The 26,133-nt window shown below is 34.7% G+C and overlaps 10 protein-coding genes across 10 annotated transcripts; 5 read left to right on the plus strand and 5 right to left on the minus strand.

Annotated features, from left to right (window-relative positions):
- Nucleotides 1-291: 291 nt before the first annotated feature.
- On the plus strand, nt 292-5,631 carry ELE39_003687 (uncharacterized protein; the record flags this gene model as incomplete). Its single annotated transcript, XM_067346832.1, has 1 exon — nt 292-5,631. One exon carries the CDS (start codon nt 292-294, stop codon nt 5,629-5,631), a length of 5,340 nt encoding a protein of 1,779 aa, XP_067199623.1.
- Nucleotides 5,632-7,167: 1,536 nt separating this feature from the next.
- On the minus strand, nt 7,168-11,418 carry ELE39_003688 (large low complexity with glycine-rich repeats; the record flags this gene model as incomplete). Its single annotated transcript, XM_067346833.1, has 1 exon — nt 7,168-11,418. The coding sequence occupies one exon, from the start codon at nt 11,416-11,418 to the stop codon at nt 7,168-7,170; it is 4,251 nt and encodes a 1,416-aa protein (XP_067199624.1).
- A 1,800-nt stretch (nt 11,419-13,218) lies between these two features.
- ELE39_003689 (PMS1 family ATpase) lies at nt 13,219-15,897 on the minus strand (the record flags this gene model as incomplete). Its single annotated transcript, XM_067346834.1, has 1 exon — nt 13,219-15,897. The coding sequence occupies one exon, from the start codon at nt 15,895-15,897 to the stop codon at nt 13,219-13,221; it is 2,679 nt and encodes an 892-aa protein (XP_067199625.1).
- Nucleotides 15,898-16,411: 514 nt separating this feature from the next.
- Nucleotides 16,412-17,221, plus strand: ELE39_003690 (PPPDE peptidase; the record flags this gene model as incomplete). Its single annotated transcript, XM_067346835.1, has 1 exon — nt 16,412-17,221. One exon carries the CDS (start codon nt 16,412-16,414, stop codon nt 17,219-17,221), a length of 810 nt encoding a protein of 269 aa, XP_067199626.1.
- Nucleotides 17,222-17,984: 763 nt separating this feature from the next.
- ELE39_003691 (uncharacterized protein) lies at nt 17,985-18,920 on the plus strand (the record flags this gene model as incomplete). Its single annotated transcript, XM_067346836.1, has 1 exon — nt 17,985-18,920. One exon carries the CDS (start codon nt 17,985-17,987, stop codon nt 18,918-18,920), a length of 936 nt encoding a protein of 311 aa, XP_067199627.1.
- A 111-nt stretch (nt 18,921-19,031) lies between these two features.
- ELE39_003692 (RNA polymerase III transcription factor IIIC subunit tau Tfc1p) lies at nt 19,032-20,255 on the minus strand (the record flags this gene model as incomplete). The annotated part of the gene is made up of 1 exon (XM_067346837.1): nt 19,032-20,255. One exon carries the CDS (start codon nt 20,253-20,255, stop codon nt 19,032-19,034), a length of 1,224 nt encoding a protein of 407 aa, XP_067199628.1.
- Nucleotides 20,256-20,977: 722 nt separating this feature from the next.
- ELE39_003693 (uncharacterized protein) lies at nt 20,978-21,247 on the plus strand (the record flags this gene model as incomplete). The annotated part of the gene is made up of 1 exon (XM_067346838.1): nt 20,978-21,247. The coding sequence occupies one exon, from the start codon at nt 20,978-20,980 to the stop codon at nt 21,245-21,247; it is 270 nt and encodes an 89-aa protein (XP_067199629.1).
- Nucleotides 21,248-21,450: 203 nt separating this feature from the next.
- ELE39_003694 (bub3 bub3 with WD40 repeats) lies at nt 21,451-22,719 on the minus strand (the record flags this gene model as incomplete). The annotated part of the gene is made up of 1 exon (XM_067346839.1): nt 21,451-22,719. One exon carries the CDS (start codon nt 22,717-22,719, stop codon nt 21,451-21,453), a length of 1,269 nt encoding a protein of 422 aa, XP_067199630.1.
- Nucleotides 22,720-22,948: 229 nt separating this feature from the next.
- Nucleotides 22,949-23,959, plus strand: ELE39_003695 (alpha-soluble NSF attachment; the record flags this gene model as incomplete). Its single annotated transcript, XM_067346840.1, has 1 exon — nt 22,949-23,959. One exon carries the CDS (start codon nt 22,949-22,951, stop codon nt 23,957-23,959), a length of 1,011 nt encoding a protein of 336 aa, XP_067199631.1.
- Nucleotides 23,960-24,058: 99 nt separating this feature from the next.
- ELE39_003696 (uncharacterized protein) lies at nt 24,059-25,414 on the minus strand (the record flags this gene model as incomplete). Its single annotated transcript, XM_067346841.1, has 1 exon — nt 24,059-25,414. The coding sequence occupies one exon, from the start codon at nt 25,412-25,414 to the stop codon at nt 24,059-24,061; it is 1,356 nt and encodes a 451-aa protein (XP_067199632.1).
- Nucleotides 25,415-26,133: the final 719 nt, after the last annotated feature.

Below are 26,133 nucleotides of genomic sequence, written 5' to 3' on the forward strand. Positions count from 1 at the left end.
TGAATGAATTAATACTCTAAATTTTTAAGCAAGTAAAATATATCTCATCCTTTTTATAATTTATTTCTTTTTTTTTAATCGTTTTTTTTACCTTTATTTCTGGACTATTAATATTCAAGGGTATCGAATAAGATCACAAAAAATCCCGCCAAAATAAAAGATTACTTTGTGGAAAGCGAAAAAGGAAGAGGAAGGAAAAAAAAAGGAAAGTAAAAAAAAAATAAAATAGAGGAATAATTCGGGGTTAAAATAGGTTTGGAGTAGCATAAAGGGAATACTGGTTGATGGATTATGGACCAAGAAGGTGAATTAGAAACACTGGAAAAGGGGAGAGTTTCTTCAGCTAAGGAGTTGTTGGTGGAGAACAAGGATGATGGAATAATTAGTTTAGAGTATTCAAACTTAATGGAAGAAAATGAGAAGCTGAGGCTTAGAATAAAGGAATTGGAACAGAAATGTTGTGCGTATGATATACAATATGAGGAAAAGGATGAGAGGAGAAATCAGGTATCAATGTTAACAGAGCAATTGGTTCAAGAGAGGAATGAAAATGAGAGGTTACATGAGAATTTGAATGGTTTGCAGGAATCATTGGTAAAGAGTAAGCAGGAGTTATTAGAGTTTCAGCAAAGAGTGTATGATTCAGAGATTATATCGTCTCGAAGTCAGCATGAAAGTAAGATTTTGGAGCAAGAGAAGAATTCTTTGCAAGAATCTTTGAAGAAATATCAGGAGGAGGCTGTTATTATGGAGGCCAGGATGAAAGAGCTTCATGCTTCCAAGAATAACATTATATTGGAATCAACAAAGAAGATTAGTAGTTTGGAGGTTTCATGCCGAGATTTTGAACATAAGATTGCTTTGATACAAAAAAGTAGAGATGAGTTAGAGATGGAGTACTCCAAGACTTGTGATGAACTTAGAAGAGTGAAGTCTGAGTTAGACTTTGCAAAGGGTCATTATGAGGGTAAGATTAAGATAAAAGAGGAGGCAATTCGACTTAAGGAAGAGCAGGTACAGCAGATCCAGAGTTTGTTGGATATGAGTATAAGTACTGCTCAGAATTTGGAGTCAGAGATGGAGAAACTGCGATTTGGTATGACTGAGCAAGGCCGTAGCCAGGATGAGGAGCTTTTAAGAGGTTCGGTTGAAGGAGGCTTAAGGGAGCAAACTCAGACAACTAATGGAATAACAACCAAACTGGGAGGTAAGCAGCTTACTGATAAGCAGGCTTTGGAAATTCTTATAGGGATTTTTGGCGAAACATATATACTAGGCGAGGCCCACTCAGCCCTTGATAGTACTCCTGTTATTCAAGAAGATGGGATAGCAGGCAGTACTTCTGCGGGACGGAGAATTCTGATTGACCTACTCACCCAATTGGAGGATTATCAGCAGAGTATAGATGAGCTGAGACATCAAAATCACACTTTAAAAGCAGATTTGAAGGAGTGTCAGTACCATTTAAAGGTAACTGTTCCTGATTTTGAATTAACAAGAGAAAAGTACGAGTCATTACAAGCTGAAAATAACTTTGCTATACAACAGATCCAGTCTCTAACTCAAGAGAGACGGACGCTAATTCATGAGGTATCCGAATTAAAAACTTTATGGCAACATGAAACTAAGAAAAGGGAAATTTATGAGGAGCAGTGTAAAATGATTACTCAAAACTTTAATAGAATAATTAACAACCTTAATTGTGGCGTTAATGCTGATGAAATTGATTCCGGAAATGAAAATAGTGAATTTTACTCTCTTTTACAAATGAGACGGGATCTTAAATATAAGGTACCGGATACTTCACAACAAACAGAGAAAATTGATGATGAAAATATCAAATTGAATAAAAGTATTCTAGATAAGATGTATTCGGATGTAATTGAGCAGAATACCCAATTGAAGATTCAGGTTTCGAGGCTGATAGAGGGGATAGAGTTGGATAGTCAGATTCAGATAAGGAAGTTAACTTCGGATATTGCATCTTATAAAGAACAGTTTGAGAAGATTCACAGCGAGAGGGATGACCTAGTTTCGCAATACCAGGCATTAATTGCAAAGTTGGAGCAGGAAAATGCCACTTTAAAGCGTGAAAAGGACTCCATAAAGGAAAGTATTGGTAAGGAGGATGGAAATGGGAGAAAGAGAGGAGATGATGATCAGACGGTCGAGTCTCAGTTTGAAAAGGGGGGGGTTGTAGGAGATGCAATGTTGACTCCAAATATATTTGTCAAACAGTTGGGAGAAGTGACAGAGATGTGTAAGACGTTAAGTGAGAAGCTTACAAGTGAGATAGAATCTTCTACTCACTGTAAATCTGAGTTGTCTCGTTACAAGGCTCAATGTGAGTATATGGAAAGTATGGGGGAAAGGAATAGGAAGCGTCTGGATGAGTTATTTGAGGAGAGAGATGGACTTTATATGCAAATCAATGACTTAAGGAGACAGCAGGACGGTAAGGATTTCCAAGTACAAGAGCTTAAGGATAAGATTAGTGCAAAGGAGTCTGAGATTTTGGATTTGAAGAGAGAGAATGAGCATCAGAGACAGAGTATTTCCAGCTTGAATGCTTGTATTTCAGATTTGAGGTCTGATATTGAGCAAGGGATCAAACAGAGGAGTCAGGACAATGCATTGCAGAGGGACGTAATCAGCCAGTTACAAGGGGAGCTGGAAGGTAAATGTGTGGAAATTAATAGCATGAGAAAGAGTCAGGATACCATTTTACAGAGGGAGTTTGAAGAATCTCAGAGATTGAGACAGCAATTAAGAGCAGAGCATGAAAAGTATCAGAGCATAGAATCTAAGCTTAAGGATTTGCAGTCTGAGAAAGAGAATCTTGAGAAGCGTTTGGCTCAGGCTGAGAAGGATGGCCAAGTTGAGGATAAGAAGAGTAGAAAGAGTATATTAGGCTCTATGGGAGTGTTTGGAGAAGCAATATCTTCTCCAGAAGGTCAAGAAAGAAGGACTTCAACAAGAAACAGTATCAATTTATCTAGTGATCATAAAATTAGCTTGGAGGATTCAGGAAAAGGATTTGGAGACCATTCAAATATCAATGATGAGGTATCTAAATTACGTCTACAATTGGAAGAGAGCAAGAAGTTACAAAATTACTGGAAGGAGTTGGTACAATCAGTGGAGAAGCAGTTAGAGACAAAGACTCGAGATTTAGACGAGTTGAAAGTAGTTGAGGAGAATCTCAAGGGCGAGTTGGAGTCTAGAAGAGAGGAGGCAAAGCAAATGGAAGAGGAGAGCCAAAAAGAGCTTACCAGATTAAACGAGAGTATATCGGCAATGACTCTGAGGATTTCTTCTATAGATGAAGAGATTGCAAAGAGGGAGGCAGCTTTGAGAGAAAGCTTATCTAAAGTTACAGAGGAGAATATGATTCTTAAGAAGGAGACGGATGAGTTAAGACAGATGGAGCAAGATTTAAGAGGACAGTACCAGAATATAGTAAGAATGCACAGTCTAGATATAGAGAGGCTCCAAAATGTAAATAAGCAATGTATAGAGCTTAAGGAGGAGTTGGGAACTCTACATGAGAAGTCAAAAAAGTCAGATGATGAGAACACGAATTTAGTTATGGAGATGCAAAATGACATACTCCATTTGAGACGTCAGCTGGAATCTTATATTAAAAAGTATGAGACAGCAAAGACGGATTACCAGAACTTGAGGGAAATGATGAATAAGCTTAAGACTGAGCATCAGCTTTCAAGTAACTTTGAGAGTATGTTGGATATGGCAATGGTTTCAGCTTCATTGATAGATGGAGTAGATACCGATGAAGGTAACGATAAAGTATCTGATGAGAGGAGAAGACTGTCAGTACAATCATTGAATGGAGCACTGTCATCAGGTGGAGGGGGTTCAGGCAGTTCAGGTGGCTCGTCATCTGCAACAGCTTCGTTGCTGTTGATGAGAAAAGTACAGACACTGACAAGTTCTGTGGAGGAGTTGGATGCAAAGCTGGATGAGTCAAAGATAGAGATTCAGCGCCTGACGTTTGAGAGGAAGTCATTACGTGAGGAGAACGAAGTTTTGCAGAAGAGGTTAAGTGAAGAGCTGGAGAGAGTGTCCGAATTTGCATCAAAAGCTGAGGCGAATGAGAGTACTTTGATTCGTCTTGGAGAGCTGGTAACTTTGAGGGAGTCAAATGATAGATTGAGACGAGAATTAATACAAGCAACAGAGAGACATAGCAGTTTGGAGAAGCAATTGGAGCAGGAATCTAGACAAATTGATCCTTTGAGATGTGAGATTTCAAAGCTCGGGGCTCAAGTGGAAAGTTTAAAGTCACTTTGTGAAGAGAAGTCAGCTTTGAGTAAGTCATGGGAGGAGCAGTACAACCGAGTATTGTTGAATTATGAGAATATGAACCCAAGTGAAATTTCTCAGATGAAGGAGGAGATTATTAGGATTAAGGCTCAGAACGAGGAGTTACGGGATTCCTTGGAAACTAAGGCCCAGGAGATAGAGAAGTTACAGACTGAAAAACAGCAGGAACATGTGAGCAGTGAAGAGCTTCAGTTGACCAAACAACAGATGGAACAGCTGAGGAAGGTTTACATGAGCACTAATCAGAAGCTAAAGGAGGAGAGGAATAAGTGTACACGTTTGGAGAATGATTTAAAAAAACTCAGTTCCCAGGCTCAGGCTCAGGCTCAGGCTCAAGCTCAGGCTCAGGCTCAGGTTCAGACCCAGGCCCAGACTCAGACTCAACCACAGATCCATGTGGGTATAGGTTTGAATTCCAGTTCAAGTAATTCACAGGATAGCAGTAATAGTAATAATAATGGCGGTAGTACTAACAGTGGAAGCAGCTCCCTAAGTTACAAGCCTACTATTCAGGAGACTAAGAGTATTTCACAGGCAACAGAGAACCTGGTTGGGACAGTTTTGAAGCTGGCAAAGCTCTCCATATTGAGAATCGAGGCGGAAGGAGCAGGAGCAGGAGCAGGAGCAGGAGGAACAGGGGACTCACAGACACAAAAAAGTTCCTCATCTTCATCTTTGGTTGCTGCATCCTCGATGGGCTCCTTAAATCCTTCTGAAAATGTTGGCACTGAAAACACTTCTGGTGGTTTTACTGGCGATAATGCTACATTTGGTCCTCTGGCCACTTCCAATAATACTATTGCTACATCTACATCTTCTATTGCTACTACTAATAACAGCAGCAACAACAACCCTGCTGCTGCTACAAGTAATAAATTACCGAGTACTGCAGACTTCGTGGGAGTATCAGGCTCAGGAGCTGTAACAGCAATAACGACTTCTGCTGTGACCTTGCAGCCTCTTCATGTACCTCCTCCACCGCCTCCCCCACCTACAATTTCCCATTTGACTCAATCCCAAAGTTCAAGTTCAATTCCAAGTTCGACTCCAGGTTCAATGGAAATACAATCTTATGCTTCGGGAAATTATTCTATTCCTTGTACCAATACTTTAGATTCGTCAAAACACCAAAGAATTCAAGATGAGTCGAGTAGTTTCTCTTTCATTCCCGCTCAAAAGAAGAGACCACTAACAGGGGGAAATCTTGGAACAAAGGAAACAGCAAGTCAAAATAGTCAAGAAAATTCTCAAACTAATACTAATACGAACACAAATACTATAAATTAGCAAACGGTAATAATTCAAACTATCTACATTACTTTTTCTCTTCTATTCTCTATTTTCTTTTAAAAAATAGAATACAGAATTTTACTTTTTTTTTCTTTTTTTATAACAAATTTTCTCAAATTTGTTAATTAGAACGATTAAAGTACAATCTTCGATTATGCAATGCCATTTATTGAAATGGTGTTACCCGCCTTTTGTGTGCATCTTCCAATGCATGAAAAATTGATAAATAATAATGTTTACTTTGAACTTACACAATACGTTACGATATAACACGATAGAATGATATAAAATGGAATTGAAGTAATGCAATATAAGTGTAAATAACCAACTTTCTGTGAGTTGTTTAATTTCCATTTATCATAAAATAAGTTTGACCCAAAAAAATATTTTTTTTAAAAAAAATTAACACTATTAAAGACTCTAAAATTGTTCTTCTTTTTTAATTTAATTCTCCTTGCTTTTCTCTTGTAATCTTCTAAAAGACGGGGATATTAGCTTTCACAAGTAAATAATTATAATAGAAATTGGGATTAGTTAAGAAATATTAAAAGTAGTAGTATAGTAGTTGTAATTCAACCAAATGGAATGTAAGAACACATATTTATGTGTTTACGTATGAATATAAACAAATAAACCGAGTAAGCGAACGATTGTTGTTTGATTTATGCTAATTTATGTATGTTTGCGGAACAAGAATTAGTTTGAGGTTAATTATGACCAAGAAAGAAAAAGATAATAATAAAGATGCCATAATAATGACTAAATTACATGTTATGCAGATTTAAATAAGTGTAATAAAAAATGTCTTATTTTTCTGGTCTATATTTAAAAAGTCTTTATTCCACTCTCAAACAATCCACACGAATAATATGCATTACAGTCGCTTTATTTCCTTTTAAAATATACAAATATTTAGCGTCATATAGAGGGTGGAGAGTATTTTCAATGTAATATAATACTTAATTTCACAGTTACGGTCGCAATTACAGCCATAGTCATAGCCACAGTAAAAGAGTTGGAACTTAGTAGTATATTTTTTAAAGAAAAATAATCCAATCCAAACAAAACCTATACAGTTGAATCCAAACCAATCCACACTCGAAAAAAAAAACAATAATCTCTCACACTAATCGGTTCAAACTCCTCAAATCATATCTATTAACGTCCTATTCTATTTTCCATTAGTAAATCTAACCAAAAAAACTTATTTCTTTATATTTTCTTTCTCCTTTTATTCACACCAAAAAAAAAATTGCCACGTAATTGTAAATTTTTTTGCATAAATAATACTGGCACCCACCCAACTCCTTTCTCATAATTAATAATTTAAAGGCCAATTGTGCATGCAAATTCATTAAATTCATCTGGAAAGAAAAAAAGAAAATTATTGATATGAAAATAAATATATTGCCATAACATTTTATTTCAACAAACAGTGAAATAAAAAATCTTGTTTAGTATATTTAGAAATTTTGCCTCTTAATTCTCCAACTCAATTTGAAGTCATTGATTGATAATTATAATTATTTATTATTAAACACCAAGACCTCTAAACAGATCAAGTAATTTTGAATCAGAAGAAACAATTTCTTCACTAAGATTCTTATACTGAAGTGAATAATTATTTTGATTTTGATTATAATTATTATTTTTATTATTAGAAAAGTATTCTTGTAATGATAATTCACCATTTACAATTAAATGATCACTCATAAAAGGATTCCAATTGCTAGATGTCATTTCCTGTAAATCATTATTACTTGAAACACCATTATTTGTACTTTCTAATAAATCCAAACCAACTATTGATGGTAACTTATTGACATCATTACTCTTTTTCAAATCCCTTTTATTTCTATTATTATCATCATCCTCTGAAATCTTAATTTCCATATATTTATTTATTTCATTTTGGCCTGGTAATAATTTTGAATCTAATAAAGGTGAACATGATGAAGAAGATAATGAAGATGAATTTTTGTTATTAATCCGCATCTTTCCACAATGAATATCACTTTCAAGCCCAAATTCAAGACCAAAACTAAAATTCATATCAAACTCCAGACTATTACTAATAGCTTCGTCATAATTCTTCTCATAAATATTTCCAATAGTTTTATCTATAACACTTGTCGATATATTTTGATACTTATATCCTCCCCTTGGCTTATTATCTAGCCTAGTATTATTGTTATGACTAGTATTGCAAATATATTGACTTTCAAAATCTTTCTCCCTATTCTTTTTCTCCTCCTCTACCTTCTCCTCCTCTACCTTCTCCTCGTCACCCCCCTCTTTATCATCATTTGAATATCCAAAAATCTGACAGTATCGGTAACTATTATTTAAATTATCAACTTGGTTTTGTTTTTTCCTATTCTGATATTCTTGGATCGAGTTGTTTCCTAATGATGATAAACCCCGACTACAGTAACTCTGTTTGCCAAAACCAAATTCTTTATTGATATTACTACCAGTTTTCATGAAACTAAAATTGCTCAAACTATTCATATCATTATAGTTGTTAATGTTATTGTTACTGTCACTATTTGTCATCATCGACTTACGAAAATAATTACCACCATTAGACCAGGCGATATTATCATGCAAGTTTGACGGAAATGTATGAATTCCACCATTGTTTTGAGAATTCATACTTTTGCTTTTTGATGATGATGGTGGATTATTATTAAAACTGTTCTTATTACTACATTTACCATTAAGCTGACTGCTATAATGGAACCCAGAGTAAGCATAGTTTGAAACTTTACTCTCAAAATTGCTAATACCAAGACTATCAGCATATAGAGATGGTAAGTTTTGGTTACCATTATTACAATTACTGTTATAGTTGTTGTATTTGTTACTGTGATTGCTGTAATTGTTGTTGTTGCTATTGTTGCTATTGTTGCTACTGCTGCTAATACGGCGATTATTCACATTTGAGCCCCAAGCTGTTTGAAATGATGAAATGTTATTACCGGTACAACTTTGAGCAGACATCAAACCCTTGTGAGGAATAATATTTTGGTTAGAGTATTGTTGTTGAGCCAAGTGAAAATGGTGATTGTTATTTACATTGCGATTACTATTCAGGCCTTGAACATAATGGTTATGATTACTGCTATGATACCATCCATGGTATCCACTATTACTGTTACCATTAACATTAAAATAACCGTAATTCTGTGAAAAGTCGTTCAAGTGATTACTGTTTTGCTGAGACTTCTTAGATAAGAGTTGTTGGTTCTTAATTCTTCCAATACCTGTTGTCATTGTTGGTCCTATTCCTCCTCCTGCCAATCCTCTTCCATTGTTATTGACACAATTTGGACCAAAACTAGAAAAGTTACCTCCTTTATAACTCATTAAGTTCTTTAAATTACTATTATTGTTACTGTTTAGTCTTATACTTGGAAGAGCTCCTCCTGATCCTCCTGTCTCAAATTCATTTTTTCTTGCTTGAATGTCTCCTTCCAAAAGACGATTCTGTGCAAAATAATGTTGAGTCTGTTGTGAAAATACTCCCAAACTATTCTTTTCTAATGTCTTGGTTGATCTTAATCCCAAATTCGAAAAATTATCTATACTTGATGGAGAAGCCATAATTACTCTAGAACTTGCATTAATAGCTCCCTCTTCTTCTTCCTCCTCTTCCTCCTCCTCCTCCTCAGTCCCACTAAAACCAAGTCCAAGTCCAAAGCCAAGTCCAAAACGACTAAATTCTGCTCCTTGTCCTTGTACTAAGTTATATGTTGTTCTCTGAACTCCGTTTCCGGAATTCAAATATTTTGAACAGCTATTGTTACAGTTTGCTGGAAGTGGAGGTGGACTTGGCATACCATTACTACTGCTACTACTGCTACTACTACTATTACTACTATTACCACCACTACCGCCACCACCATTACCACCACCCTCAAAGACACCCATCTCCATTGTTGAGTTGTTGGATGCTGAAAACGACGAAAATGATGGGTTGGAATTCATATTGGAATTTGAAGTTGATACCGACAAATTCCCTCCGGAATAACTTAAACCATCATCTAAACTCTGGTTAGACGACGTTATTGTGGAAATTGTTGAAGAATGTGGACGATATGATAACATACCAAAGATATTATTGTTAACGTTATTAATTAATCCCATATTAATATCGGTATCTAAAGTACCAATATTAAAATTATTTGTAGAATCTAAAAAGCTACCATTGTCATTAATATCCAAAACACCATCTCCACTATTATTGTTGTTATTATTATTATTATTATGGTAGAAATTATTACGTGTATTGCTACCAAAATTACTATCAAGTTGGCACCCTGATGGTTTTTGTTGTTGTTGTTTTGGTTTAAAGAAGCCATTATTACTATTATCATTTTTATGATTATGATTATGGTTATTATCGTTGTTGTTAATGTTTTGTTCGGAAGTGGAATTCAAGTTAAAATCCAAAATTTCTGATTCGTCCTCAATATTGAATTCATCCTCAGTCTCATCATCAGAAGAAATAAAGCCAACATTACTCACTGACGACTGAATTACAGTGTCAATATCTGAAATCCCTGTTAAAGATTTTGTGATCAAATAATGTTGAACACATAATTTAACAAACTTATTCTCAGCTTGCAAGGATTCTGGATTCCTACTCCATCTTGCGTGGCAAACTGGACAATTCTTAAATGGACGATTCTTTATCCTTTTGTAAGAATACGAAGAACAACAAGTCACGGAAGTTGATACGGTTGTTTGATCTGAAATATTTAATAATCCATCTGTCTCACAATCATACTGTTTAGAAATCACTGAATTACATGAAGAATGTGGCGCAATATTACTACATATACTATTGTTTCCATTATGATTAATATTTATACTATTAGAGTTAAAATTAAAATCATTTTTTGATATATTTGAATTCAAGTAAAGTATTTCATCCACATTAATAATACATTTCCAACATAATATATGATTACATATACTTTTGATTGGTTCACTAGTTCTTTTCTTGCATTTCTGACAAAAATCAGAAAACATATCTTTTCTAAACACCTTAAGCATTAGATTTCTTAAATTCCTGTTAAGGTGTTCAAGAGTAATGCCTTTATAAAATTCATGAGAGTTTAACAAAGAATAAGCATCCAGTGGATTCTTTATATGTCTTTTAATTGAAACTTTCCCTCTTCTTTTTTTAAGTACTTTAATTACGGCAATGCTATTCCAAATGATATAAGATCTTAACTTCGCGAGCTTGCCACAACATTCTAATAAGTTGTATAGCCATTCCATGACTCGCTTATCATTGATTGATATTTCTATGCCGGGATTTACAATGTTTGAAAGAGATGAAAAAAACATGAATGGTGTATTACCATTATTACCATTACAATTACCACTATTGTTACAGTTATTATTGTTACTAAGACTTTCGTGAAAGACGTGAGTTTGACCAAAATTTTGGTGATAAGGTAGTGATAGGTTCCAAATGTCTCTAGACAAGATGCACATCAAGTCCCTAATGTAATTGATATCACGATTATACATTGCGTCCATTCTGTTCATATCTCGCAGTAATATATCCTTAAATATTAAGTCATATCTCTGAGCTTCAGCCCAATTTTCTTGAACCTCTTGCTCAGAAACCCAACGTATTTTTCTAATTAGTAATTTGTAATTTAAATATCGAGTACCTCTATTGTTTCTCGCCTGGACTTGTATTCCCTTAGAGAACTTTACAATCTCCAGGCCAGACTCGGAAATTCTTACATTTGGTTTTGTTGTCATTGCCCTTTTCCTTAAAAAGAACAAGATTTCTTTGTTTAAAAGATTGCTCTAGTATTTCACAAACAATATATTATATATATACTTACGATTTATATATTGTTTATTATTAACGTAAATGTGTATAAATCGTATTACACAATAATAATTAGGAAGATATCTTACTTTAGTTATCTTCCACTTGTTAATATCACTTGTACAAATATCTATTTATTTAATAATTTCTCTTTTTCCTCTAATATAGTACTTGTCGGTACTCTTAACTAAAACACAACTTGAATTATCCTATGATTAATAATTTAACGTAACATGTAACAACACTGATTAGTCTTTCGTATATTATATATTATCCTTTGTATTCACACATTAATACATACATTCGAATTACACTAATGAATAGTATGTTTATGTGCTAATACGCACCATACATATATATATATATAAACTAGTCTAATCAGTTGCCGTTATCCGGTACTTATAAATGTTAAAGCGATGAAATACTTTATTTCATTTCCTATAAAACCAAATGATTAATTTAAGAAATTCAGTCCCGACTTCCTCTTGAAGACATGAAAAAGTTCAATCCTTTACAATTACAGTCCACTCAGTTGCTGCTTGCTTTAATATGTTTAAAGTCTTTGAAGAATTATTATTTCTCCCCTAATCAAAGAAATAAAAGAGAGGTATTAGTGAATGATAATTATAATAGTGATTGCGATAAAAAAAAAACAAAACGAGACTTCTTTCTTTATTTCACCTTCAATAATCACCTTGCTTGTTTTATCTATCGCAAAAGTGTTAATTGCAGTTACTTAACTCCTAATATACATATATTTAGATATAAATATATATTTATATATATTTATATATTTATTTATATCTAAATATATACATATATGTATGTATATATATACAATTCCAAGATTGCTTTTTTTTTCCTCTTTTTTTTCCTTTTTGTTCTTTTTCCGTCCTTGCAAGTCAAACAATAATTAACTTGTATTTAATTTACTATTTATTAATTTCTAAGCTATTGGTTGATTATTAGTATCAGCACCAGTATCACTATTATTATATTTAACTTATTAGGTTGTTTTTACTTTGTTATTAATTATTACGCCAAGTCTCATTTAGACAAGCTCTTTCTTTTAATAATTTTTGACCTTGTATCTTCTACATTTAATAATTATTGGCAAGGAAATATTAGAATAAAATAATTATGTTTGAAGGATTTTGCCGCCTAACACGTAATTATATAAGAATTAATTATTAAATTAACCCGGGCAAATTGAAACAAATTATTTGCATGGCAAAAGTTGATGGATTTTTATTGTTTTTTTATTGCGAAGGGGGGGGGGGAATAAGAAGAAGAAAAAAGTTGTAGGAAAAAGAGAGGAGAAAGATTTCAATGTCCTGACTGTTTATCTTTGCACTACTGCTCTTTGTCTTGTGTTCTCCTTAGAAATTATAATGGTAGAATTGCTCGTTAATTAATTAATGGATTAGTTAGTTAAATTCCGACTCTTTCCTTCAATCAAAGAGCCGAGAAGTATCCCAAATGTCTTATGGATGGTCTGCCATGAGGACAATTCCAAGGTGACTTTAATTTACTCATGGTTTTGACTATACTTTTCATCTTTGAAAGGTTCAGATCATCTCCAATCATGACAGCACTTCTACAGGCTCTAAAGTGGATCATGAAAGAAAAAAAATTGAGAGGGAAATATAATATAATATATATATATGTAAGATAAAGTTAGTTGAATGGTTAATACTTGAAAGAAGATAACTTGTAAATGAACAAACTTACTTGGATGCAAGGATTGACCAAATCTTTCTTGGTCTCGGAACTATACCTGACGGGCACCACAATGTGACACTGGTATTCTCTTGGTCCCCAGCTGAAACTGAAATGGAGTCTTCTTTCTCTTCTTCTTCTTCTTCTTCTAGTTTTTCTAGTTTCTGTTTCATATTAATACTAGAAGTGGATGAGATTCGTCGTATAAAATCTAAAGGGTTGGACTTGGAATCAATATTAGACACCCTAACTTTGTATTTATTGATTTGGGAGAGTAAATCCAAGAAATCGATCTGTTTCAAAGAAATACCAAGAACTACTGGTAACTGAGTAAGCTGGATTCTCGACCCGATTTCACTATTATGATCAAATATAAATCTGAAACCATTTTTCTCAAAGATATCCTTATAACTAATCACTAATTGTTCTTGAGACGGAGTTAAAGATATTGCCAAGGGAGAAATAAGCTTCTGAGTCTGGATATTACTTAAATCACTATTTAACTTCTCAAATCGAGCTTTCTCGTCAGAAGCATGCTGATCTATTATAAATATGTGAAATGGTTCCAAAACTTTTTCCCCGTTACTCTTATTATTCCCGTAATTTTGTTCTTCTAAAGCAGAGAGCTTCGTTAAGATGAATCCTTTGTTGAATTGTCCTATTACTTGCAATTGATTAAAGAGGTGCTTCTTAAAGTTAAAACAACTATTTCCACTTTGGTCATTTTGAGAATCTTTCGACTCTGAAACTCCACTTTCATTTTTATGAATAGTCTGAGTTATATCCTCATTAAGAAGGTACTTCCTAGGCCTAGATACCTCTTTTTGACTCAATCTTCCACCAAAACGTACGTGAACATCCTTTCTGTGACTCCATATTCCTTCCTGCTCCGTCTTGTTGTACCTCAACTCCATGACTGATTCAACTGGAATACAATTTTTCAGACGAATCTTTATTGGGTTCCTAGAAACTAATTGATTCAGAGCAACTTTAGCTTTATCTGTAGCCTTGTTATTATCCCTTTCCTTGTTTTTAATACTACTAATTGCTACATATTCATTGGAAGAGGGTAAAACAGGCTTTTCGATATTTAATTCCTTTTCCTTAGCTGTTAAAAAGTCCTTTGGATGGAATTCTCTCATAGATACCTCCTCTAAACGATGCCTTTTAGTTCCTATAGGCTGTGACTGTTCTAAATATTCTATTTTTGAGCCAGTAAAAGAAATGTTATCCTCATCTTCATCTTCATCCTGATTCTTTTTCTCTCTTGAAAGCACTGATAACTCCGAAAAGACCTCTGGAGCTTTGCCTGAGTCGGATAAATGATTGGTTAACTCAGTGGAAGATATAGCACAAACACCTTTAGGGTTTTGTAGAGAAGAAGTCTGAGATTGAGAAACTTCTGAAGAGTAAGTATCTTGAAATTCCAATGAATGATTCAAAATACTAGTCTGATAAAAACTCTTAATAGTTTCTTCTCTCTTGATTGGAATATTATTTTGATAAGAATCCTGTAGAAATTGTTGGATACCCTCGGCCAATACTGTCTCAACCTTTGCTGGAAGCATTATTGTCCTCTTATTTGGAGTAACGTTGATATCTAATAAAGTCTGAGGAAGCTGAATATTAATTACAAAAGCTGGATAAAGCTTTCTATTATTAAACGAAGATAGTGTTGAATGAATTGACGATATTACACGGGAAATCCTTTTAATTGGATCCACTGGTCTACTATTAACAGTGAATATCTGATGATCTGGAGATGGCCTACCTTTATCTAGTGACGATATAAAACCTGAAATTATCCACCTCCCACCGACTAAAGACTCATCTTCTATTTTTGAGTCAATCTTCTGTGATTTTGGTACAAAAACTTCTCCTTCAAGTCTAAAGTCTAAAGAATTCCCAAGAATAGATTTACCCCATATGTACTGAGCAACCTCTTTTTGACTAGATACTTTGCCTCTTGTCATAATTAACTCTGTTTGGGTCTGGCTACTCTGATGCTTAATTTCATTCGTTCCTATTAGTAATTTTTTGTGAATCTTTTCTCTTTCAGTATCTGATAATATTCTGTTTGAAAGTAAAAACCTAATCATTGGATAACAAATCGCATATTCTTCTATTAGTGCTATTAGAGACTTGATTTGTAATCTTATATTCCTCAAAAATTGTGTCCTTCTAGAAATATATGGTAGAAAAAGACCTACAACTCTTACTCTTGTGCCAGATTTAGAAGAAAAACGATACTTATAAAATCGATCAAAATCCTCATCTTTGTCCTCTCCAGCTCCTTTTTCTATTTGACATTTACCTTTCTCAAATACTACTTTATTCTCTTTATTATCAAATTTTGAATCAATCTCTACAATTTCTGAACTATTAATAATTGAATTTAGACCTTCACCTCTAAACCCTAGAGTACTTAAATCTTCATGAATACTATCAAACTTCTCCAACTTGGATGTTGCTCCTCTTTCTCCTATTCTATTCAATTCTTCTATACCTTTCCCATTATCTAAAACCTCAATTGTGGACGATCCGAAGTCTGTTAAAGAAATTAAAATCTCGGTACTTCCAGCATCTATTGCATTATCTATCAACTCCTTAATACAATCTTGCAATTCCGTTATTACTTGTTGGCTACATATTCTATCCTGGTCTTCCTTGCTCAACTTCTTTAACATAGTAGAAATACTTGTTACTTATTTGAGGTATAAAACTTTCTCAAATTTAAGTAAACTAAACCAAACCAAATCCAATACCAAATTATTCAAAATCACCCTTTTCTTATTCCTTTTTTTCCTTCTTTCTCCTCTTGTTTATTTATTTCGTCAAATTAATATAAAAACATGCCAATTAAAATATATAGGTACGCACATTTTGGCGCCTAATGTGGGTTTCATGTTTTTTTAAATTTAATATTAAATAAGAAACCACAAGAGTGAAAGAGTATTAAATGAGGAAATAAATAAAATTAATTAAAAAGAACACGAGAACACGAATAAAGTTATTATTTTAACAATAGATCTGTGTACGTATATACGAGTTTAAGCAATACTCCACACACTAGAATATAATTCAGAGAAATCATCTCACATAGAGATTTTTTTCTTCTTCCTATAGATAAATCAGAAATCATATATAATATCAATTTTAGTAAAATAATCAATTACCTTTCATAATTACTGGAACACAAGAATGAATGGAGAATTGAATGGAACCCCAAATAAAACAAATGTGAGAACGCCAAATGTGGATTATTTTGACCAAATGGAGAATGTTTCAGAATCAAATGTAAGAAGGCACATGACTTGCTCTGACTTACATGTAAAAGATAGCTATTCACATACATATAATAATACTAACACCACACGATGCTCATCAATTTTTAGAGGAGAGAGCTTCGACAGGGATTCTGGAAGCAATATGGTAATTCTTAATGTATATGATTTAGATGCAATTAGTGGAAGCATTAATAGATTCACCAGAGCATTTGAACTGGGTGCCTTTCATGCAGGAATTGAAGTTTATGGAGTGGAGTACTGTTTTGGATCAACTAGTGATGGAAGTAGTGGTATAACAGTAAATCTCCCAAGAAGACATCCAATACATATTTATAGAGAAAGCGTTAAAATGGGTAGAACTAACTTCTCTAGGGGAGATATTAAAAGAATTATAAGCGAAATGAAACCTTTATGGCCTGGCTCAGAATATAATATATTCAGGAGGAATTGTTTAACTTTTGCTGACGAGCTTTGTATGGTTCTAAACGTTGGAAAAATTCCAAATTATGTCAAGCTCCTCCCGGAACTCCTTTGCCAAGCTGGTGATGGACTCGAAAAAGTTACCAAACATCTTTCGACACTTTTTGACCGTATGGCCTCTACCTGTTCCAATCTTGCAATAGTCGAAAACGAGCAGGAGGAAAAAAATGATCAATCTACCACTAATCCCTCAGAAATAGTATCGAACAAATTCCCGTTTGGAGTTAGAAACCCTTTCACATAGACATTTGTTTTATTATTAAAGGCATTTAATATAACTTGGCGCCCAACGTGGCAAATAAATAGAGGCAATTTCTGCATGTACAATTTTTAAATTAAGAGTGAGAATACGTGCAGTGCCAAGTGAAAAAGTGAACTATATGAATTTTATAGAGCTCAAAAGGTGCAAATTCAGGTAATTAAATTTTTGACTAAAATTTTTTAAATTCCTAACCTCCCTTTCTCTTTCTTTGAATTCCATAAATTATCATTGTATTCCCTCCTCGCTTGTTAAGGCCAAATTTTTTTAATTTTTTTTAAAATATTGATTCAGACAATAAGTTTTTAAAGCTTTTTCATAAATATATATTATTTATTTTAAGCAATTTATAGAGGGGATATGAAGCTAGGATTCCCGCCAAAGGTTCAGGCTCTTTAGTTGAGTATTAAGAGGAGATAAGCAAGAAAAAACGGTCAAGCTCAATATACGGATTGTTTTTCTTTTTTTTCTTATCGAGATAAAAATAATAAAGATTTAATAAAGTTGTATTTACGACTTATTTACCATTGTTTTAAGAAAGATGATGAAGTTTTTAAGAAAGGTAAGTTGATTACGAAGTAGGAAATGACCACGCTTATTTGATGAAGCTGGTCATAGGTACAAATATTAAATTGAGCAAGTAAATAACTCTTTTTTCGCTCAGATTTTTTATGTCAAAAAGATTGCAAATGACCCTTTAGAGTCTTTGACAGGAGAGTTGGATAATGTTTTAAAGTTTGCAAAGAAGATGCAGATGGCTGTAGATAAGAGTATTATAAGTGTGACGAATCTATGCTACTCTAGAGAGTTGATTTTAAATGGGATTGGAAATCTATTCCCTCAAGAAGCTATTGAATATGGCAGCTTAATGAACTCTATGGAATGTATGGGAGGTTTATCAACAGCGAAGGAACACTTTAATGTAGATTGCGATCAGGTAAAAATCTTGATCCAAGAAATGGTTTTAAACGTAAATAGCATCCAAAAACGTCTAGTGAAGAGAAGAATCGCATATTCTGAGAGAATTCACTACGAAAAGAAGCTAAAGAAGCGTCAACAAAGAATGAATTCTGGAAAGAGCATTTCTTTAAGTGACAACGCCAAATTGGACAGAACTCAAAGAAAATGTGGAGATGCTTTGGACGAGTTCACTAGAATTGATGACGATGTGCAACAGGAGCTCCAACAATTCTTAACAAGAAGCCATGAAATATCTCTAAACATCATATCCAAATATAATTACGCAGTCGGCAGCTTCTTCTCTTTTGTGTATTCTCATTATGATAATATGGTCAATGGAGAAATCCCAACTAATAACTTAATGATACCTGACCAACCACAAGTATCAATCTCTAACTCTAATTCCACCCCAAATACGAATTTGGTGGTTTCTCCAGGAAAGGTTTCTGGAACGACCATGAACTCAGCAACATCTGTGTCAACATCTTCTTCAAACCCAGCGCAATCAACACCCAACTTTCAACAAGCAGTAAATACTTCAATGGGTACTATTAGTTCCCAGAAACTAGATAGCTCGGAAACCTTGACTAGGCCAGCATCCACATCCACACTTAAGAAATCGGATTCAGGCTGCTTCTCTGGAGTAGAGTTCGCTTCAAGAAGGAGTACAAAGAATGCACATCAAAATAGTTCTTCTATGGAAATTAATCCAACTAAAGCCTAAATGATCCCCTTTTTTTAAAAATTTTTGCGTGTATATATTTAACATACTGGTACTTAACAGGATAATCTAAGGAAAGCGCGCGGGCAAATTCGGGAGAGGAAAAGAATAACATTAGCTATTTTCCAATTGTCTCATTTGTTCGCATTTAAGTGAGAGCAACTCTCTGATCTGGTCAATTACCGACTTTTTAAACCAACCTGACTCCCTTGTACACGATTCCAAAGGAACGGCGTCTTTTAATATTTTTTTAATGTGGTTGTCTTCTATATTGGAAAGCTGATAAAGCTGTGACCCCCTTTTTGGCGGTACCTTGAACTGCCAATCTAAAATCGTTTCTCCCAAATCCTCCTCAACTTTTACGTTGATCCCGATCCTCTTTTCTCTCAGAACTTTCCTGAGATATGGATCCCTAAAATCCAGAGTTTGATATATTCTTGACTCTGGGTTTTTTCTGGGATCGTAGCCTAGTCTACAGAGACACGCCCTCCATGGCCCGTCACTAATATTATAGCAGACCTGTGTAAACAGTAATTTTCTTTTCCAAGCTGAAATTTCTGGAGAAATTCTAGATTCTATCACTGGCCTTAGCCATAATGGTTGCTCCTCAAACAACTCTTTCAAAGTGTTTAGTGCTTGTTTGTCCAGATTTATACTAGAAGATATTTTTAATGGCATGCTTGGAACTATGCTATCTGAATATTTAAATACAACATTCCAATACTGTTGTCCCTCGTTCTTTATTTGATCTTCCTGTTCTTCTGTTGCATCCATCATTTCTTCTTCGTTTTCTCCCAACTCCCCCTGAACATCTAGTGCTGAAACAGTTCCTGTTGTATCATCTGCTATGCCTGAGGTAATATTATTCTCATTTGTTGATTTATCAAAATTATCACTGGTACTTGTCCACTTAATACTTACAGGATGAGTTACTTTTGAAAAGACTGCTGGCGGAATGAATGGAGTTCCAATGATTTCTTCATTAATCTCTTCGTGGATTGTTTTCCTATCTCTGAATCCTGGAGGAGGAATAAAATAGAAATCAGCCATTTGGACAAATTGGTGAAGAAGTGAAACATCGCCTATTACTCTCCACTCTATCTTCCCATCTGCATACTTCAACTTTCGTAGAAGGATTCCCGTTCTTTTCATAAAATCTGAGCAGATCGGACGGTTATATGGGTCTTCTCGACAAAACAATAACTTGATTGGAGCACTTGTGTTTACTGACTCTTCTATTCCTTCCATACCTCCTAAAGCGAAAATTGCATTATCCAAATTCTCTACTCTACCCGGAATCTCAACACATACTATTGACTTTATTGGTATTTCAACCATTAACCTTTCCCTTATTTCATATCATTGCTTAAGCTATGTTAGACTCCGAATTGGCGGTAATTCCAATACCTTTGCTTCCTCCCCACATTTCGTGGTAGTTATCTTTTTATTTTTTATTTTCTATTTGCAATGCGCATGCAGGAATAGCTTTCGAATGCTAATATGTATGAATTTCGCTATAATCTAGGCACACTAGTGGATGAAAAATGACCTAGTGGAAGACTGTAACAATTGGAGATAACAAAGTAGTGGATGCTCTGTACAAAGAGGGTCTAGCGGCTGCTACGAAGTTATAATAGACAATTTCGAAATACACACACATTTTCCTCAGTGGTGGCTCGGAGGAATCGAGCCAAGTCGTTTGGTTGGATAATACAACCATACTAAGTTGAACTAATAATAGGAAATGAAAGAATATCCTCGTGATTACTGGTTACAAATATTTTCTAAATTGGTTTCAAGCATTTATATTTACAGAAATTTTTGAAATCTTAAAAGACATTAAAATGAATGGAATATATGTATTAATATTAATGAATATTCTATTTTGAATTCATGGAAAAATAAAATAATTTCCAATATAAAAATAGGCGCCAAAACATACCCACTTTACGTCTGTAATTTAGATCTGAGTGTATGTAAATTTTACAAGAAAAATTTTGTAAGGACTGGAAGAAAAAAAAAGGAAAAAATAAGAATATTAAAATTAGGAGTAAATAACGATGAGTGAAAAAAAGGCAGTCATAAAAAATGCAGATATGTCTGACGAGATGCAACAAGATGCCATTTCGTGTGCAGCCGCAGCTATTGAGCGACATAATGTAGAAAAGGACATAGCAGCATATATAAAAAAGGAGTTTGACAGAAAGTATAATCCAACATGGCACTGTGTTGTTGGCCGTAATTTTGGGTCTTATGTAACACACGAAACTAGGCACTTCATTTACTTTTATATGGGTCAAATTGCTGTGCTATTATTCAAATCAGGATGAATGGTGTCCAGTATATGGAAAAGGGCAGACAATGAGAAATGCTGGATTGAACAGAATCTATATTGTAGAAAACTTGAATGGAAGTATGGTGAACTTTTGAACAGGGAAACTTATAGGAATAATATACATATCGAGGTTCACGTAACAATTTTTCGAGGTTTAGAAGAACAGCTTGAAAAACAAGTATGTTTATAACAGAGTAACTATTCTAGGGGTTTAATTCCATGAACAGAGTGGAATATGATGGAAGACCTCTGAGCTGGAGTGGAGTTAGACCCGTTTTTGGCCTGGTCTCTAGTTTCGGAGCTGAGTCTGCAGGACTGGTCGAAAGTGTCACAGCACGAAGAAATTAAGTAAGGAAGAGTCGGATGGAATTTTAAAGATGATATACCCTCATTACATACTCGGATAAGATTTTTATCAGAGTCAATCAACTGGAAGTTTGAGTTCCTCCAGAGTCGTTTTTTTGCACTAGTGTCCCAAAGAAAAACGCTCGCATCACTTCCTCCTGTAGCTAAAACATTTGCAAATTGAGGATGAAAACACACGCTATTGACAGGGTAGATAGTTTCAGTCATCATAGAGTTATCCTTAGTTCTGTGACACTTGAATGCATAATTATCTTTAGGGCATTCCTTACTATTGACTTCTCCCTTTAAAGCCTTTTCTACACTCGTAATCTGCACCCTTCCTTCTATAGAGCTTGTGGCAAACACATCTTTGTGTCTGTTTGCACAGATATTACGTAGTTGGTACTTCATAAAGTTGGGAACAACTTCAGTTGGAGATGTAGCCTCTATACCAGATGAGAGCTTTCGCAAGTTGATTAAGTTCATATTTTTAAGGGAGTCACCAGCCAAGAGCCACTCTTCATCGTATGAGTAATCCATGCAAAATACCTTACCGGGAAGGGAGATTCTGGAAATTTGAGAGCCAAAACTGCCTCCATTAACACTGGTTAATATGACCTCTCCATCCCAGTCTCCACTAGCCAGCATTGAACTCTTTTCCAACAAGGAAAGACACCTTACAGGAGCCAAGTGCCCTACTAGCTTTCTTGGACTATAAAGAGAATCTTGCAAATTAATAACGTCTACAGCCTCGTTAAACCCACCAAGAAATATGGTTGAGTCATCTTTAAACTTGCATGAAAGATAAATATACTCGCATTGAAGACTTTGTATGCACCTTCCTGTAGAAATATATACTGCATTTTGAGCTGGGGCTGAGATATTTTGTAATTCTCCAGGCAGCTCTAAGGCCTCATTTGCAGATTTGTATTTAAAATCATCATTTAAGCCTGCCTCATAAGGTATCTGAGTGTCGTAAAATCTCACACTCTTATTCCAACAAGTCAGTGCCAGGAGGCACTCTTTATTCTGGCCCAGAATATCCTGCTTACTGTAGCTTGCTACAACGTCTATCGAACCAATTGGCTCCTCAGGACACTCCGAAAGAAAATAGCTCTGCATTTCCAGAGTTTTGTATTATCTTTACCTATCGTCCTCTTAATTCACCTTTCTGCTAGTAACTCCATTGACTCAATAAAACCTGAGTTGGCGCGTGTTGGCGGCACATTAGGTTTGTGGGAGCTGTGCACTTATTGGGGGTAGTAAGGTAAGGAATTTAAGGAGAAAGTTGAGGAAGGAGAGATTAAGAAAATTGTATTGGCTTGTGAGCTTTGAATATTGATGATTTGATATGGAAGAGGCTCAGGAACTATTTAGAAGGGCGGAGAAGGCAGGGAAAGGCTCCACAAGTTTTTTTTCATCGTTGTTATCGGGGGGCCCTGACTATGATGGAGCAATACAGTTATATTCTGAGGCAGGGAATAAGTTCAAGATTTTGAAGGCATGGACGGAAGGTTGCGAATGCTTTAGCAGAGCAGCAGAGCTTTCTCTGAAGCAGAATGACTTAGTCACTGCTTCCAACTATTACACAGAGTGTGGAAATATAATGAAGAGGTCTGATTTGCAAAAGGCCATCCCATACTTTTTGAAAGCAGTGGAGCTCTACAATAAAAACGGGAGGTTTAGTCAGAGTGGAAAGCTTTATAAGAATATTGCAGAGTCATTGGAGAGTGATTTTCAGTATGTGGAGTGTTGTGAATACTATAAAAAGGCTGCTGACATGTTTGATATGGATGAATACAGTAAGACAGCTTACTCATCTTGTATTTTAAAGTATGCAGATAATTTTTCTCTCTCTAGTAATGAAGAGCCTCTGGGTAATTCAACTTCGAAGGCTGGCAAAGTGGCTCCAGGAGTTAACGGCCTTTTAGAGGCAGTTAATATATATGAGAAAGAGGCAAAAAAGGCTCTAGGGAACTCTTTGATTAAGTACAATGCAAAAGAGTATTTGTTTAAGGCTTTTCTGATTGTTCTTTCTTTGGAAGATAATGTGGACGCTCAAATTAAGTGGGAAAAATACTCATCCATCGACCAGAGTTTCTGTGCATCCCCTCAAGGAAAGCTTTGTCGCTCTGTTCTGGACATAATGGAAAGAAGGCAAAACTCAGTAGGTGAGGAGAATGACGATCTAAACAAAAACAAATTTGTTGAAGAATTTACAAATCTGATTGAGGAATACAATAACATATATCCCGTAGATGACTGGAAGGTCCATTTTCTTTCCATTATTAAGAAGAACTTATCAAGAATAGCTATGAATCTCATAGAAAAAGCAGAAAATAATCAATTTGACTTAACTTAGCTTAAATCACGTTTCTCCCTATTCTAAATTACACTTTAATTCTACACAAAAAAAGGCATAATTCGGTCTATAAACTCAGTTCAACAGTACTTTTTGTCACTATAGTGGAGCATAAGTCATTCTCATACCTAGCTGGAATCCCTCAAGCATATCTGTATTCTTATACTTTATTGGGGCTGAAAATAACAAACTTAAGTCAGCAGGACCTAAGGGAACAGAAAAACCAATTCCGGTGGTTGCCCTAATGTTTTGTCTAAATCTTTCCAATAATGATCGCTTTTCCCTGTTTTCGCTTTTGTCAAGAACAATCGCACTACTTACAAAAGCCTGTAGATTTGGCTTCACATCTGTCCCCATTCCGCTAAGATCCAAAGGATGAGAAATCCTCACTTCCGATGAAACAAATACGTCCCCTCCTAAATATAAGTTCTCTTTATTCTCATTAATTTCGGAGTTTTCCTCTTCTCCTTGTGTTCCCACAACACGTGCGCATGGCCCCACCGACCTGGGCGCGAACCCTGGCAGACAATAATGTGCCCCATAATTACCGCCTAAAAAAAATTTGTCATGCAGAGAAACTTTATAGATAGACTTGTTGATGAAGTTAGGTAGTAGAAAACCAAATCCGAGGCAAAAATCTAGACTCGGATTTTTCAGAAAACTAGCGCTGTCTTTATTCCTGGAGAACTTAGAGTTCCATGCATAGAAGCCTTGTGTCTTGATAAAGCTTACGTCACCATTAAATCCTGCGAGCTCAATGCTGAGCTGTTGTATAGTATTGCTGCTGTTAATTTTGAACAGAGCATTAGGGCGTTTCTTGGCTTCAGTTCTGGAAGAATCTCCCTCTTTAAAATCATGATAGTTGTTTTTGATTCTGTTCCATGAATAGCATATACTATTTTTAAGAGTTTGAATAGCTTGATGACCAAAGAGTCCACTTGAACTGTCAGCACCATATTCTTGTAACCTTTCACCAATTTTTTCGTGTAGCGACCTGGGAAATTCTCTGATTCTGGATTCGATTGTAAGGTTGTGATAACTATTCGGGTCAGAAAACCTAACTAAACCTCCAAAGGAGTTTTCTGTATAGGATGAGCTTCTGTTGTAATCTACAATTGACTTTGAAAGATTGTATACCATATCAATATTGGAGGAGAATATTCTTGGGGTGAAGTGAATTATATTTAGCTCTCTGGAGTTTGTTCCAAATGTCTCTATGCTAAATTTGCTCGTACTTAATGTTCCAAATAAGTTTGGGAAAAATGCTGAGGCTTCAAAACCTATCTTTCCTTGCTTGTTTATCGTACTTCCGAATGTAAATCTTTTCTTGCTCTCTCTAAGCTTAAATACGACGTCAATGTCTAAAGGATTGTTCGCATTTGGTCTCACATCATGAGAAACAGATGAGAAAGCGTTCAACATGGAGAGTTCTTCTTGTACATTTTTAGCCTTCATTATAATATTCTTCAAGTCATGCTCTCCTTGAAACACATGCCTATAACTATTTAAAAAATTTGGGCCTAAATAAATTAAGGAAAGATGTTAAGCACAAAAATTCGAGTGTTAATTACTATTTAAATAAATCTCACCATTTTTTTTAACTTACTTGTATTCTTTAGTCCCTCAAAAACAACATTAACTCTACCAACTGACTTCCCATCATCAGAATTAAATTCCCCAGAGGTCCCAGGCATCTAATCAAGTACTGGCACTTCTCCAGTTAATTGAACTTAATTGAGTAATTTTAATTGGGCAATTCTTACCCCGTTGAATGTAAATTTCAAGTTTAGGCGGGAAGAGTGCAGTCAAAAAATACACATGGAAATATAATTTATTAATAAATTAAGCAGGATATTACTCAAGAGATGGATTTTTTAAGGGAGGTAAGTTAAGGAAGGGTGAAGTAACTTTTTATTGGACTGGTTGATTCTGGATGTGATTTAGAAGTACTACTCCTCCAAAAAGTTTGAGAACACCACAATACAGACTCATTTAAATGGGTAAGTTAAGAATATTAATGAACTTAATAACCCAATTTTCAGCTAATATAATAAAATATCTAAAAATTGATTAGGGTTTCAGTTATTTTTTTTTCTTTTCCAAATACTCCTGAAAATCAATCATTTGAAAGTATTAAGTTTACTGAAGAGATATTGTCAAACGTAGATAATGGA

This window comes from Cryptosporidium sp. chipmunk genotype I, assembly GCF_004936735.1.
Source record: "Cryptosporidium sp. chipmunk genotype I strain 37763 chromosome Unknown contig_8, whole genome shotgun sequence".
Lineage (NCBI taxonomy): Eukaryota > Apicomplexa > Conoidasida > Eucoccidiorida > Cryptosporidiidae > Cryptosporidium > Cryptosporidium sp. chipmunk genotype I.